The 16,938-nt window shown below is 31.4% G+C and overlaps 5 protein-coding genes across 5 annotated transcripts; 2 read left to right on the forward strand and 3 right to left on the reverse strand.

Moving 5' to 3' along the window:
* Nucleotides 1-351: 351 nt before the first annotated feature.
* Nucleotides 352-2,300, reverse strand: LOC106336796 (probable peroxygenase 3). The gene is made up of 6 exons (XM_013775737.1): nt 2,091-2,300; nt 1,441-1,590; nt 1,237-1,322; nt 1,014-1,108; nt 800-925; nt 352-679 (listed from the first exon to the last, which is right to left on the reverse strand). Exons 1-6 carry the CDS (start codon nt 2,191-2,193, stop codon nt 520-522), a joined length of 720 nt encoding a protein of 239 aa, XP_013631191.1. The 5' UTR covers nt 2,194-2,300; the 3' UTR covers nt 352-519.
* A 1,572-nt stretch (nt 2,301-3,872) lies between these two features.
* Nucleotides 3,873-6,518, reverse strand: LOC106339086 (actin-related protein 2/3 complex subunit 2B). Its single transcript, XM_013777905.1, is given in 9 exon segments — nt 3,873-3,968; nt 3,970-4,071; nt 4,073-4,095; nt 4,193-4,232; nt 5,340-5,396; nt 5,543-5,637; nt 5,729-5,870; nt 6,136-6,204; nt 6,321-6,518. Coding segments are annotated over 9 exon segments (822 nt in total).
* Nucleotides 6,519-8,358: 1,840 nt separating this feature from the next.
* LOC106341559 lies at nt 8,359-8,926 on the forward strand. The gene is made up of 2 exons (XM_013780296.1): nt 8,359-8,420; nt 8,496-8,926. Exons 1-2 carry the CDS (start codon nt 8,370-8,372, stop codon nt 8,811-8,813), a joined length of 369 nt encoding a protein of 122 aa, XP_013635750.1. The 5' UTR covers nt 8,359-8,369; the 3' UTR covers nt 8,814-8,926.
* A 2,377-nt stretch (nt 8,927-11,303) lies between these two features.
* Nucleotides 11,304-13,103, forward strand: LOC106337003. The gene is made up of 3 exons (XM_013776013.1): nt 11,304-11,502; nt 11,631-11,994; nt 12,678-13,103. Exons 2-3 carry the CDS (start codon nt 11,744-11,746, stop codon nt 12,733-12,735), a joined length of 309 nt encoding a protein of 102 aa, XP_013631467.1. The 5' UTR covers nt 11,304-11,502; nt 11,631-11,743; the 3' UTR covers nt 12,736-13,103.
* A 43-nt stretch (nt 13,104-13,146) lies between these two features.
* On the reverse strand, nt 13,147-14,469 carry LOC106337001 (serine/threonine-protein kinase rio2). The gene is made up of 3 exons (XM_013776012.1): nt 14,231-14,469; nt 14,069-14,163; nt 13,147-13,900 (listed from the first exon to the last, which is right to left on the reverse strand). Exons 1-3 carry the CDS (start codon nt 14,312-14,314, stop codon nt 13,294-13,296), a joined length of 786 nt encoding a protein of 261 aa, XP_013631466.1. The 5' UTR covers nt 14,315-14,469; the 3' UTR covers nt 13,147-13,293.
* Between the last annotated feature and the right edge of the window lie 2,469 nt (nt 14,470-16,938).

Here is a 16,938-nt window from a genome sequence, read left to right on the forward strand (position 1 = left end):
AATCGCAGAACCTAAAATCGCACAATATGTAGAAAAGATCTTATATAGAAAACCAGATGTACATGATAAAAAAAATGTGATGACTAATTAATGAGTTCCGTAAGAGAAATGAATGGGCAACGTACCTTTCATTTCTTCCTTAGGGTTAACAATTACTCCCGCATTATCACAAGCGTACGAGATGGGGAGATAAAAACCGTCATCTCAAAAAGATATATTATGATCTCACATCAAGAGTTTAAATGTACAATACTAATATTAAAAGACTTAAACCAATCCATTTGTTTTGTTTTGAGTTGAAAGTCCATGTAATCTTTTTCTTCTGTATTACTATTTTTTCTTCTGAATGAATTGATGAAAATCTCATTTTATTTATTCAACAAATATCACACAACAATATATTCAAGAACACAAACGTTTTATTCCACATAGAGTTTTTGTTTTCTGTCCTTTTCCTAATTAAGATTGAGAGCATAATAATACAAACAGACAAATTTAAAAGATAAGCAAATTAAATGCTTAGTCTTGCTTGCGAGAATCGGCCTTCTCTTTATTCTTTTTAGCACAGTATTCAAAGAAACTTGCATCAAAGACACCTCTCACAGCTTCTTTAGACACGAACCCTTCTTCATCCTTTGCAAGAAGATAGACTAGTAGCCATTCAACTTTATTCGCAAGCCTGCCACACACCAAGACACAAAACCGCTCGGTTTAGATCGGTTTTGCCGGATAATAACCAAAATAAGAGATATATTGTCACATATAATCAACTAAGAACCAATAATGTTTTAGTACTAACCATCCAAAAGGATCGATTGCCATTCGGTTTCCCTCGGTTAAGTTCCAAAGCTCTTTTAATGTTATTTTATTTGGAGCCGTTAACGCATATTTGCTAAAGATGTTCTCGAGATTAACCGGGACGTACCTACAATATCGATTTTCCATATTGAGTATAACATGAAAATTCTGTTTGAAATGATTAGGTGTGTAACGTGCTTGAGTGAATGTTATACCTTCCTTCGGTATCATAGGTGCTTGAATCACTCCCATGCTTGGCTTTGTGAATGTTGTCGATATAAACAGGCAATAGTGGTGATGGCAACCAACTCTATTTACAATATTCACCATTCACAACATATATTATATCATATCAATCCAGAAATAGTAATAATAAATACAAGATTCAATCTAGAAATAGGAATAATAAATACATATAATAAGGATTTGTTTACATACCGGAAGTGTAACGTAGCTAAACGCAAAGTTTATGAATATGGCCCAAAAAACAGAAGAGATTGGGTTGAAACCGAGGTCACGGAATCCTGCAAAATAAAAATTCAATATTTGTTGTTATGATAAATATGTGAACATGTAACAAAAGGTTACATTTAAAATAAATATTTGGTTTCTTATTTCTCTGAAAAGTTAAATAATAGTAACCTGCATAAGTCTCCCAAGGATAGACGATTCCATCGCCGTTTTGGTCGAAAAAAGCAACATGTTGTTGCATAACACTCATGCCTTTGCTGTCATGACCTTCTGATCCATTCGGATGCTCTGTATCTGGAGCTACTAGTGCTCTTGCCAAATCTGAATTTCAAACCAAAAATTCCAATTAAAGTGCACTAACTTATTGATTGCTAATTGCTACCTATAACTTTGAGCAAAAAAATAATTTGGAAAAATGTGTTTATCATAATAATACAATTTGTATTTGAATTTATGAAATTATGCATTTAAGGTTATTTACACATTAAATTTTAATAAACGAAAAAAGTAATTTACTTCACAATTCAGAAAAAATAGAACCTTTTAATGAACAAATTTATAACCTCGGGGTAGTGGTTGCGGTGTCATAATTCAGTTTCAAACTTCGTAGATGAAATGCTAATCTAAAATGATTTTTTTATCACAATGTTTAAGAAATTGATAACTCGGATCTATCGAACATCAATAACGTTTTAAAGATTTGTCATGTTAATTGCAGCGGGTAGTAGGATTGTTATATTTTAGCTTGTTTACACATGAAACTAACTCTTAAGTTTGGACAGGCATATGTACTACATGTTTTTTTTTGAGCAAATACTTACATGGTTTTGGTAATGTTTCCTCCAAGTCGTTCCTTACTTTTCGCTCACCGGTCACTGGAGCTAACGGCGCCGTCGTGGCAAAAGCCTCGGACTCTTCTCCCATACTCTCTCTTATCGTTTGGCTCTCCTTCTCTCTCCTCTGTAAGTGTTAATAATTGAAGATGCTCTTCAGTTTCTACTTTTGCAAAAAATGGACACTGATATTTTGGTTTTCGTGGTCCTTTTATAAGTAAAATGATGTGATAAGAGAAGAAATAATGGACACGTGTCGTAAACTTGTGGTTTATGTAAAAGAAAACGATAGACAGATCATACACGCTAAGTCTGATATGGTCCATTCACGTGGCTTACATCAGTTTGCTGAAATGAATCCACATTTAAATCACGGAGAGGTCGGTGTGAAAATAACATCGTGCTTTTTTTTTCTTTAAAAAATCATATTTAAGGGGAAAAGCATTCCGAGTAATTCACAAGAATCTTGAGTAATTATAATTTTTCGAAATTCTTCAGCAATTATCCTTATAAGAAGCTGTTTGTTTCACCATTTGTCATCTCCATCTAGATAATTCATTTGTATGATCTATTTAGATGATCCATTCAGATTTTTGTAACTGTTTGTTTGTCCATCCAAATAGTTCATCTAGATGAATCATCTAAATGAATCTTATGTTTGTTTCTTTATTTTCATTTCCATCTAAATGAGTTTAGTAAACAAATTACCAAAACACTCTTGTGTTGATTTAATCATATATTTGATATTAATTTTAACTATATTATATTTAATTAAATGCCATTGGGTGAATGAATGTTTTATAACTTAACTACTTAAGAGTGTTTAACACGTATTTGCTAAATATGTTATCGATCGTGATGTGACCACATTTGTGGTCTTATTCACGTGGGCTGAAACCGCTAATTTAATTCAAACGTGTGCGGTGGAAAACAAATCGGGATTATTATTATTACAGTTTTTTATGATCAATCGCGCTTAAGTTTATTATTGCGATGGTTTTCTGTTTTTTGTAAATGGATTAATAATAGTAATAAAAATAATGTGCCAATACTTGTAAATTCTATACAATAACAGCAAGATTCTTATCAAAAGGTTAATAAAATTCTACCGCCGTTCGATAATCACCATATACATTCATTTATTACTATTTGGAAGTCAATATCATTTTTGTTTTGCTAATTGTTAAAATTTTATTGTCACATGCGGATTGGTTACCCACAATAAATTTAACATTTTATCACAGTAGACTTATTGATGTATATGGCATTGGTACTTACTGTTGTAAATAACTCTTACGTAACATGCATGCATTCAGTGCCTGCTCTTCCTTAGCATTTTCTGGTATTTAATTGAAATATATGAATCTTAACTACCCATCATCCACCGTCAGATAAATTTTCATTATTTTCGTTTACTCACTTATCTTTGGTTCTTTAATTGTTTGCTGTATCTGATAATTATGAAATGGATTTTTTCAATATAATTTTATACACTGCTCGTAAGTCGATCGGTTTGAAATCAATCTATTCATTTGGTGTAAAAGTATCATTATCTATCTATTTGATGTAACTATTATATATATTTAAACTAATGAAACTAAACCACTTAATCACATGTGTTTACTTGTCAGATCATCATATTTTACTTGAGGTTTTACATATTTTGTTAGAGAAAATGACTTATACAACTCTCACGTGGATGTGTGTGTTGTATACATATGTGCATATGCATAGATGTATATATGGGGACTTCGATGTCTAAGAGATAGCTTAGTCCAATTTTGTGTATGATTTATCTGAGGGGTTAGAAGAGAACTTGGGGAGAGATATCCACCGTTGATTGAATCGAAAACGAGCACATCCGTTAAATCTTTATCCGGAATCTACTTATCTTCACCTTCCTTGTCATTTCCTTGCATCTCTGTTTCATCATCAGTTTGCCTTTTTGAACCTTCACAAGCTTCTTAATTAAAGTATTTGCATCTTCCATTTTCTATGAACCAGAGTATGAAATACAAATTGTAAAAAACATTAATACAGAAAGTCAAAAACCTTTTATAAGAGGCAAAACCAGAAGAAAAAAAAAATACACTTTTGAGGAACTTCTTCCAGGCTTGTGTTATTTAGCAGCTGCTTATATAATTAGAATTTGAATTTTTTACATCTAGAGACACATTCTCACGTTCAAATTACACTACAAAACACTTATCACTTGAGACACACTTTATTTTGTCAAAAAGACTCTTATGAACCTAAACTAAAGGGAATCTCTCTCCTCTTCTTATTTCATTTTATTATTTTTCTTATTCTACTTTATGTATTTATTTACTTTTATCTCAAGTTTTAAAATATATAAAACAAAAATAATTATCATAATAAATTATATATAAAATTCTGTATCTTTTAAGATTCATGTTCATATATATATTATATATATTAATGTGTAAACAAAATGTGGACGTGGACACCAAAGCGGGGATAACATAATTATAAATTAGTTGTGGACATGAACATCTTAACAGAATTATAAACTAGTTGTGGATATGGACAATATTCCTTCGATTCCACTCATCATCTCGAAATCTAAATTCAACTCTAATCAAAATTACATTCATCCACATCATGACAAAGCGCAAATGCTTAGATCATAAATCTCTGACATGCAATATCTATTACTCTCCGACAAAAGGTAACGCTTCTTTGATTTTTCTCTCCGCTCATACTTACAATATCATTTCTTTCTCATCTTGATTGAAGTTTAATTGCAGATAATTTATCAATTGAGCTGAAGAAGCCAAGTGTTTGTATTGAAGATAACAGAGTCTCTGTCCACGTTTTATGGTATAATTTTAGTAACATGAGTCCATGTCCACGTATTGTTTGTATAGTTTTATGAAATCAAAACAGAGAGTTACTATAAACACATTAACATCACATATTCACACATTACTCATCACTCATCCACAGATCACCCGTCCACAAATCATCCAACCACGCATACTCGTCCACAAATCACTGATCCACAAGTGTCCTTTCCATTAAGGACAAAATTGTCCACAATCTGTTGCTGGCTCACAACAAAGTGTGTCACATGTAAGAAATGTCTCTATGTGTAATAGAAAGTCAAAAAATGTTTCTTAATGTAATCAACTCTTAGAATTTACAACAAGTTAAAAGTTATTTTATCATCAAACTTGTTGTTATTTCGTCTGTATGTACGTAAAATGAATAAAATACCTTCACCAAGCTATCCATTCCTTTTCGCATCCTTCTCTGAATATACCCTCTCGAACACTATTTTACCAACAAAAGGTTGTGAATTTCAGTAACAAGAATATAAACATCAAAATCTAATATATGGTATTTATTTATTTTTATTATTATTATTATTTTTTTTTTATATATGGTATTTATTTTGAAGAAGTCATCACTATGTTTACCTTAATATGGTATTCAACGTATGCGTAAAAATTAAGTAAGTTCCAAACCGTTGTGTCTAGTACTCTCTTTCCTTCAACGTGCCGTGAAGTAATATCTGCAATGACAACAAGATTGAAACTCGTGTATATAATACTAACTAAAGAGGCTGAAATTGATAAACAGATTAAAGGAATTAGAAATTGTACCAAAAGAGACAAAACCAGAATTAGTGGTCAAGTCTTGGACCGGTTCTCGTCTAAGTTGGAAAGGAGGTACTGGTGACCAACTACATTGTGGTGCCTTTCCCATTTCCTTTTGGCTACCCACTTCCACTAGTTCCTTTTCTTACTCAATATTTAAAGTTTTCAACAAAAAGGATAAATTTAACAAAGAGAAGATATACTGTGAAAACACTTCAAATTTCAAAACAATATATATTGTTTTAGTACAGTTGCATAGTTGTTTCTCCTTCTTGTTTATTTACTTTGAATAGACAAACTAAATTAGAATATTGGGTCGTGTTAAATTGCATATGATATGTTTCGTTTTTGAGATTTGACAGCCGTAAATGAGATCATTTGTTTCACATTTTGGTACCAGTTAAAAACGTCACTCATGTACTATATACCACATCCGAATCGTCTCTAAAATTCATTGGAAACACCGCCGTAATTTTCTTCGGCTGAAAACATTCAAGAGAATTTAGACGTCGGTCTATGTATATAAACCATAGTTAATGCAACTCAAACAAGTAGATAAAACAAGGTAAAAAAAAAATTGAAAACAGGGAAACTAAACTTGTTTAAAGACGTAAAAGGGTTCACTTCGATGATAAACAATCCTGATGTGTCTGTTGTTGTTGTTCATCGCTTGTGAATCATCTTGAAAATTCAAACTCTTTAGCATCTCTTATAATTGACTACTTAATATTAACGCTTGTATTTCAGAAATCCTTGTAATGATTTTAATAGCTTCTGCTGTTGAATAGTAAAACATATATAATGAAAACTTATACATTTATGTAACAGGAGAACCTTATTATAGCTGGTGTACTCAATTCAGAAGAATTCTATTTAGTAAATTTACTTATCACAAAAGTAAGGAAGACATATCTTCAAGTACAACTTTTTATCTACCGTAAAAAATCATAATAGGTTCATTTCATTCATTACATCTATTTGATTATTTACATTAAACTATTAAATATATAACATTTAAAAATCTTAATAATTATAAATATATTACATTATAAATCTGTTGAGAAAAATCTAACAAAGTCTTAATAAATATTTTAATTAATAAATTGATTAATTTCGTAACTAATATAAAATATTATTATAAATTAATTTAAATTAAAATTTTATTATAAAATAAAATAAAATTATATGTTATTTTTTTATAAATTGTATAATTATTTTCTATATTATATTAAAATAGAAGTAATATATGAATTAAATATGATAATTATATTAAATTGGTAAATTAACACATTTAAAAAAATACTTTCATTTAAATAAATAAATAAAATAGTATTCAACATTTTAAAAGGTTAAAATATCATTCACTGTTTAAAAGGATTAAATTGTTGAATATTTTTATACAATTTTTTGAATATTTTTATACAATTTTTTAATATATGTTAAACTATATCTACAACTATGTATTACCTATTTAATTGTTTATTTTAAACAGCGATATATTTGTAAAATGATTATATACAAAATATAATAGAATATTGCTAACATTTACTTTAGGTGCTATTTACAAAATATGCTATTCAAAAACTTTAGTTTTTTTTAATTCATTTAAGATACTAAAAAGAAATCAATTTTAATTATAAATTTAATGTTTATTTTTAATTATGACAAAATATATTAAAAAAGTTATAAAGAATCTCATCAAAATTTTCAGCTTCTTATATAAAATAATGCATTCGATTAATAACAAAAATAAATAAAAATTATATAATTTTTCAATCTTAACAGTTATAAAATGAAAAGTTATCAGCATGGACGGTGCGGGTCAAATATAAGATATCTTAAAAGAGAAAGTTGACCATTTTTATTAACTACTTTGACCAGTTTTAAATTTTGTTGATAAAATTTCCTAAATAATAAATTTTTACCATCTTATTTTATTAGTAAGATATCCCAAAATGACCATAAAAAATCGTCAAAGATAATTAAGCAATAAAATAAATCTTGGCTTATAAAACTGTAAGTTAGTATATATATATATGCATGTATCTAACCTCTTTGTCAAACCCAAAAGTTAAGAAGGTGTGTGAATATACATACTATACGTTCTATCATATTGAGAAAACAACAATATATATCTTATTAATTGTCTCTGTTCTCTTATGCACACAGGTAGAAAGATGGTGTCGCGTCGGAGGTTTGATCAGGTGTACTCGAGTGACGCCGAAGAGGACTTTGTAGCGGAGACGAGGTCGCAGGGAGAGAACTCAAGGAGACCTGACGACGGAACACCGCTGAAGCCCGATGACGCGAAACCGGTTGGTGAGCCGGTTAAAGTTACGGGTAGAGGAGAAAGGAGAAGAAACCATTACGGGCAGTTCGAGTACAAAGGTGAAAGATACGAGCTGTTGAGTTGTGTGAACTAGATTGATGATGCATAATATATTATGGGTTTCGAGTGCACCTTGTTTAATTTCTTTTTGGTGATTACATCGCTGAATCCAGGGCTTTGAAGGAACTTTGATGTCTGTATAATTAGCCATAGATGCTGTTTTTTTTAGATTCTCTTTAGATCATGCTTTCTCTTTGCACCTGGATGCTTTGTTTCTAGTCTCTCAGACATTCCTTTCTTGCACAGGAGGATACGGTGATGTTGTTTTCAGAAGAAAATAGTCTAATTCCTTATATTGCCATTATCAAGGTACTGGTGTACGTGTTGCTGAACTTTTGTATAATGCTTATCAGTTCTTATGGAAGGATGATGATTCTGGGACAGTGGTTTTATCGTCAAGAAGATGCAAAGAAAAAGGATGGTGGAAACTGGGTAGTAAATGATACACGTGAACTGTTCTACAGTTTCCATCGTAACGAGGTCCCAGTAGAATCTGTGATGCATAGATGCCTGGTGAATTTTGTTCCAGATCATAAGCAACTTCCGAGAGGCAGAGGTTTTATCGTGCGAAAGGTGTATGATACGGTTGATAAGAAGCTGTGGAAATTGACTGATAAGGATTATGCAGTTTCACAACAACGTGAAATTGACCTCCTTGTGGATAAGTCATTGTCGCGATTGGGTGATCTTCCTGACCTCTAATCTAAACAGTTTCATTATATATGATTTTGTGGAGAGTTACGCCAACCGCAAACCAATTAAAACTTAACCTTTTTGTTTAATAATGCAAAAGCTATATGTTAATAATATGTTGCTGGACCACAATATATTAATAATCTTGGTAATTGTCATCCATCGCACGCATCCAACTCAAATTGCTTGCGAGTATTGTTGTGTAGTGTTAAAGTGGTATAACCGCAAAATACTAGAATTATTGCAAGGATGGTTCTGCTATCTTATCTATCTGATGTTTTAAAAAATAATGCCTTAAAGGATCGATGTCTCTCCATCGAATCATTTTTATTTTGTTTGAGAGGGTCATAATTTCCTAGGGTCGGTCTAGAAGGCAAACAAACCACAAGATAGATTAGGGCATACATCACGAGGGAACATATTTTCATCTGAATTGTTCATATTATTATTATTTTTAATAGTATATTGATAACTTATTTTAGCTCTTTAATTACACTGCAAGTGCACATCAAATCAGGATAATATAGAAGGAAGAAAATTCAGGAAGATCAAGATTTGACAATAAGTCTGTGATAATAGAGTCAAGCTAGGGCAAAAAAAGAATTTTGGTTCTCCTTAAATTAATCAAAAATTAAATATGCGGATATAAATAATAAAATAAAAGCGTCATGCATTAAGAAAATCACATTGAAATCAGATTATGAATATATACAATTTATCAAAAAATCAACTAAGCACCATTCTAGAATTCAAAACACAAATGTATAAACTTTCCAATACCCTGGCTCCAGTTATTATGTCTAAGAACATAGAGAACTAATTCTCGTTCAACCTAAAAAATTAAACATACATCAAGTTCGAGTTTCGATAGGTCACAAAACGCAATAACATCAACCCATATTGGCTAAAAACACCTTGCTCACATGAAATATTTAAAAGGAGTCAAATCAACTTTCACTGCATTCAATTAATAAACCTGAAATCATGAACTAGGTGATCAATCAAATTCAAACATTAAGAACAATCCAAGCGAAAAACTGTAATGCATATTTCCTAATCAAACAATCCTAAAAATCATTACCTTCAATTCTTTTAAAACCCTAAAATATAAATATAATGCTACTCAACATAACCAAATAACACAAAATCAATGATAGAATATGCTTAATTAGAAAAAAGAGACAAAAACAAGGGTTCAAAAAGTTTTTCTCGTCACTTCACAACTTTAAAACCTAAAAGTCTTGACCTAAAAACGACTCAAATAGTAGATATAGGTCAAAAATACGTCTTGGTTGAATTTTAGGCACAATCAAATCAAAAATAAGAAATCTAATTTTTTCTAGTATTAAATTGACAAACAAACCAGTTTTCAGTAATACAGGCATAACTTTTGATTTAACCGATGAATCGACCTTACCAAGATAGTATTGGAAAGAGAAATCATTCCTCTATCTTGTGTCCAAACTGAGCACAATCTCACTGTGAAAAATCTTCCATATGTTGCTAAACTTCAGACATATCTGCATAATTCTACATCTTTTATTTCTTTTTTTGTATCAGGTTTAAACTCTTTTGTTACAAGTAGACTTACCTGCAAAACTACCAAATAACACCAAAATACTTCAAAACAAATACTTAACTTAATAAAATACTCAAAATATAGTATATAGGTAGTTTAAACACTGATACGTTATCTATGTGTAAACATAGTTTATAATTTTGATTAACCTTGTTATAGTATGGTTGACTTAATTAAGTTATTTTATCGAGCTGAACTAGTGTAAGAAATTTTTATATAACATTTATTATATTATAAATATATATGATACTAGATTAAAATATTAACAATATGTTAAAATTTTGCTTAGGCCATCCAAAAATGTTATACCGGCACTGTCTTTTGTAACATCTCATTTGGAAATATGTTTGTTTCCTGACTTTTAAATAGTTTATTTGTGTAGAAATCTGTTAAAATATATTTAAATAATTGAAGAAGCACCTTAACGATTTTTATCTGAAAAATGTACAAAAGAAAAATTATTAAACAAGCAACCACTAAAGTATATATCATGAATTATTAATTAACTTCCTATTGCGAGAAATACAAGTCTTAGGCTCTATTTTATGCAACCTACTTAATCTTTAAGGAACTAAAATACTAATCTCTACGTACAAACATAGTAGTTTGCTGATTACCTTTTATTTTATTTATTATTACTTTGCCAAATTTTCTATAATTTAAAAATTGCCAACCTTTTATGACAAATTCAAAGCATATTAAACTATAGATAAACCAGTTGTACTTGCAAAGTAAATACAAAAATATAGTGATTAAAATATTGTAAGTTAGCTAATTAAAAATGATTAGTCAACGGACCCAAGTATGTTAAACTCATAATAACGATTAGAAAACCAAAACAAAAATCATTAATCTGATCTGCAAAACCCTCACGTCAAATCTCGACCGTTGATTCTATTCATCATCCAAAATTACAACACAGCAGATAGAAACGCGTCTCTCAGATTTTTCATTTCTTCTTCTTCTCGTTATCGGATCAGAGCCATTGATGGGTTCTGAGATTTCTTGTTGAAATACGATTAGATGATCTGCTGTTTATGTTAATCCTTCTCAAAGTTTGAATCTTTCCCGAGAAAATTCGAGTTTGTTTTTTCTCTCCCAAACGCCGACACTGAGTAGGTAAGCATTGCCTTTCTCTATTTCAGTTTTTGGTTTCGTATTCCCGATCTGTATCTCGATTCTTGATCTGGGTTTACTTTTGATTTGGTGATTAAGGGTTTGTTATCCTTGTTTTCGTTTTGCATCAGGAAGGATTAAAGCTCAAACCTTTACATGATTAATGGTGGATTGTATTTGACATGAATTAGGAAAGAGAAAAAAGGAAGAAGAATCTTTCTATCTTCTCCAGATTGTTTTGATTATGGATACGACTTGTGGAGAGGGTAAAGAAGGCAATGGATGTGAGAGTAGTAATAATAAGGCTATTGTTGTGAGTCTAAAGAGCAGTGAGGTTGAGGAGGAAGAGGAAGAAGAAGAAAGTGAGTCACAGTGTTTATTGCCGCCTCCTAGGAAAGGAGGGATGTCTAGAAGTACTGACAAGATTAAGAGGACTGTCCAGTGGAATGACAACAAAGGAGACAATCTTGCTGAGGTTTTGGTTTATGAACCAAGGTAAGGAACAAGAGTCTATGTTGATTGTTTTTTTTTTTTGTTTCCTTCATATTTTTCACTTTAATTTTGGAATTGTAGTATTGTGATTTTTTGTTTTCAATTGTTTGGTCTGCCTCTGCTGCTGCTGCTGCTTAGATGTTAACTTGTTTTGCAAAGTTGGGAACAATATCATTACGTTATGTTTGTATTGATTCTGACTGATACTGTGATTTTGGAATGGTCTTCTGGATCTTTGACTAGTGCCCTTTTGTTTAATGGTTTCAGTAGAGAAATTCTTGTGGTTGGTTGCTAATCTGTTTCTCCTTGATTTGTTAGCTAAGTGTTATTGTTGATGAGTCTATGAAAAACACTTAGAATTGCCTTTGTCTATTGTAATATAGCTCGTTGCTTTCACTATCACATCATTCTTGGGCTTGTGGAAACTGAACTTAGCAAAAACACCAAGAGATAATGAACTAACTGTTTGACAAAAAAAAAAAAAAAAAGATAATGAACTAACTACCTCTGTTTCACTTGATGAACTACTGTACAAGTTCCACACTGGTAGTTTCTCCTCTGCTATAGGACCAGTAGAATAGTTTCCTTCCGTTCAAGAACTTTACTTTCTCCTACGTTGTTGTGTGTTTTGCTCGGAAATTTCTAACGCTTATATTTCTTACTACTGCCTCCATTTTTGCTTGCAGTGAAGTAAGCGATGCAGATGAAGATGATTCAGATTCCTGCCTCTGCACAATTATGTAGTCCTCAACCAACCACCATTTAACATGGAGTTTTAACAATGAGCTCGTCCTTTGTATCTAGCTTCTTTTTATGCAATCAGTTCTTTTTGAGGACAGACGAACCAGCAGGCTTGTCTGCTTTGTGCTCAGGACTTGTATCAAGAAGCCAGTTCAAAGGAGGGATGTAGACTCACATAAACTTATACCAGATCATCACATTTCATTCACAGGAGTGAGAGTATATATAGATTATAGATTACTGCTGTATTGTCCAATAGAGAGGCTGGAGATCTTTGGGAGTGCTGTTTGATTTGATGACAGGTTTTTGACAGTAAACTATGTATGTCTTTTACTGCAACACACAAGCTAATTCAATTGTAAGCATGTGCAGCCATTCCTCTGCTTCCAGTAACTGTTCTCCTCAACCAAATCATAAGCAGATGCCAAAACATTGAAAGACCACACAACTTTATCAAAATAAATCTGAATAATGAAACTGATGATACAAACCTCCAATCTCCACACACATAAAGAATCAGAAATGCTACAAAAAAAAAAAACAAACAAACAAAACACTGCATCATTGTGGAACCTTTGATCTGTTCGCCATGTTGGTGATGTCCACAATTGGTGATCTCTTAGCCGAACCATTCCCATGAAAACTCTTCGGTGAGACCAACCAGTCGGCAAGGCTAGTATTAACGATGATCTCCTTCAGTAGTGGTCTTGCTTGATCATCATCATCATCATCACTCTCCACTTGAACGTTCTCCTTCATCAGCTGCTGCCTAACTCTCACCGGCTTTGCTTTAACCGCTTTCCACTGCGCAATATTCTCAACTGGATTCAATAGAGGAGTCACATCCTGGTCCTCATCTTCTTCTTCATCATCAGCGTCATCTTCATAGTCGTTTTCATCATCTGTGCAATAGTCTTCATCCTCAAAATCACTCTCTCCATATCCCAATTCATCTTCATCTTCGCAGTTATGGTATCTATAGTTTGAAGGATACACAGATCTACTGCTCTTTATCTCTCCTTTTGCCTCTTCATCATCATCACCGCTGCAATAATTCTCGTATCTTGATGGTGGAGGTGGTTCAAGGGTTTGCACATTCAAGTTAAACCTGACTCTCTTCCTCGTCTTCTTTGTTCCTTTCTCCTCCTCCTCTGCACCCACCTCACACCTGACACAGAACCAGAAACAGAGCATTGACCATTGTTGAATGAACTGCTAAAACCGGTTTGGGTTTGGCCTTTTATAACCGGTTATCATCAGGTAGATAATCTCAGAGCAGAAAGGTATCATCTTTATGAGTGAATCTGAATCTATAAAACAGAGTAAGAACACTGACCTGAGGTTCGAAGTCGAGATCTTTTCAGGGCTATCTACATTAGTGAAGGAATCTGACGGATCTGAAGAGAGTAGAGGCTCATAGCTACAGATTCTCTGCAAGAAAACAAATGTTAGAAAGAGAGAGAGAGAGAGAGAGAAACAAGAAAGAAAAGGAGGTTACTTGATGCTGAGGAAGGATCTTCCTGGTGGAGTTTCTGCGTTTTGTGTTGGAAGAGAGACCGAAACAACCAGTAAAACATCCCATTGGTGGTGGTGGGTGATGTTTCCTCTGTTTCGGTTTTTCGATTCTTGAGAGGAGAAGACGACGAAGAGAGATGATTTTTGTTTTTATTTTATTTGTTTGTTTTGTTGCCTCGTTGATGTGTTTGAATAGAAATAGGAACGTTGGGGAGTTTCGAAAAGATGAATGTGACTGACGGTAGCCTCACGGCGTTTCTGCCGTTGTTCATCTATACGATTAAAGCATAATTCTTTTTAGGACTATGCCCTCACTTTTCCAATTAATTACAAAATTTTTTATTAACTTTTTCAGTCATTTTTTCCAATAATCAATCTGATTTTGTCGGTTAAACAATAAACTAGATTTATGAGGACAGTGAGTTTCGGTCTATTAAGATAAAATAAGATATATGTTTGCTTTGCTTTCTCGTTAAATTGGTTTTTGCGCCCAACTTGATCATTTTTGCATGTGATTTTAAAATCAAGTAATAATGCATCTCATTTTAATTATTTTCAGCAAATTAAAATATTTAAAAATACAAAATATCGACATTATAATTTTTTTATAATATAAACATTACAAATTATATTTTTAATAAAAACAATAACATTTTTTCTGAATATAGTAACTTTATGTTATTAAAATTATTTGTTATTATTTGCTATATTATTTATACCTTAAATAAATAGATATGTAAATAAAATAATTTTCTAAATTTTCTCCCATTTTATTATACTGGTGATTCACAATATGAAGATTTTTTATTTTATCTCAATTATTTGAAATGATTTAAAACAGAAATGTAACAAGAACCGAAAAATTCGAAATTTTTATATATCCATAACACACAAAATATCAAAATATTCAATCACTTTAACCAAAACTCAACTTCATATATAACCAAAATAGTTTATATATTTCTAAGGAGAATTCTCCTAAATAGACAATTTTCAAGTTTTAGTCACAAAAATAGACCACAAGGAGGAAAATGACCAAAATGTTCCATTTAATAGGTAAAATGACCTTAATAACCTAGATATATATATAAAAATAAAAATAAATAAAATAAATAAATAAATTAAAAAGAATAATTTTTTTATAGTTTTAGATTATATGTTTTCAAATTCAAATTTTTTTATAAATTTTTTTTTTGAATTTTTTTTTCTTTATTTTTTTCAAATTTTCTTTTTGTAATTCGAAAATAATTTTTGAAACTATTTTTAAAATTTTTATTTTCAAATTTTTAATATTTATTTTTTATTTTATAAAATTTTAAACCTCAATCTCAAATCCCAACCTCTTAACTCTAAACCCTATTTCTAAACCAGAAACCACAATCAAACTCGAAAACCGAAAATGTTTATAGGTTAACAAACAATTATATCAATAAATTTGTCAACAAATATACTCCCGTGCTTTGAAAATCTAGTTTTTTGCTTAAAGAAGAAAAATACAAAACAGTTATTGCACCATTTTTTTTAGTATTCCGAACCATATTTCGCTTATATTTATTTGTTTCTGCTATGCATAACCAAAGATCATTGTGGAATTAATTACCTATTAAAAATGTTCAGACAAGAAATCTTTATTTTTCGGCAATTTTATGAATTGATATTAAAGACTACTTTCATTAAAAAATAAAAAATAAAGACAACGTATAGTTCGTAAAAATATTTTAATTGTTCTTTTTTTTTTGGGTCAAAAAAATATTTTTATTGTTCTAAGAATCCAGATTCAATGGGTTGTCTTCTGAGTGTGGGCCTTGTGGCCTATTTAAGTAATTTTGGGAAAGTGATACCAGAGAATAAACCAAGTTGTATGACCATTTGTTTGAGTGACATCCAGATCTAAGTTATGACTAATTTTCTCGATCGATAAACCTTCTATTGCTATAGGTCACTAGTTACATATATATCACATATACTGGCCTATGTTCCTGTCTGTATCTGGTGAAACATCTAGATATATCATCAGAGCCGGCCCTGACCTAAAGCTCATAAAACATGAGTTTTAGGCGCCAACGTTTATCAATATATCAGGGGCGCCAACGTTTATCAATATATCCTACGAGTGGCAGTTTCGATTCCGGCTTTTGATTTTCCCCCTTCCCTTTTATTTTCTTTTTCATGATGAATTAATGATTACAATAAGCGTTTGTTTTCTACAATATCTTCTTTTCCTTTTAATTATCTATAAAATAAGTATTAAACAAAAACCTAATTATTTATTGCACTCTCTTGCATTTTCCATGTAAGTCTTAACTTTACTATTATTTTTATGATTATTATAACTTTTTTGGACTTTTTAAAATCTAATCAAACATAAATATCGTATATTAGATCACTACAAGAAAACAGGGGGATTCTGATGGCCGAAATCGTCGGAAATTCGTCGGAATAAACCGATTCCGACGAATTTCTGACGAACCCGTCCGTCGGTATCGTTTCGTCGGAAAAAAAAATTCGTCGGAATTTCGTCAGAACTTCCGACGACTTTCTGACGAATACCGAGAAACGTCATTCTGACGAACTTCCGACGATATTACGATGCGGATACACGAGACCAGAGTTCATCGGAAAAACTACGTACCGACGGAGAACGTTCCTCGGACACTTCCGACGTAGAGTGTTCCTCGGTGCATTCCGACG

Source organism: Brassica oleracea, chromosome C4 (assembly GCF_000695525.1).
Source record: "Brassica oleracea var. oleracea cultivar TO1000 chromosome C4, BOL, whole genome shotgun sequence".
Lineage (NCBI taxonomy): Eukaryota > Viridiplantae > Streptophyta > Magnoliopsida > Brassicales > Brassicaceae > Brassica > Brassica oleracea.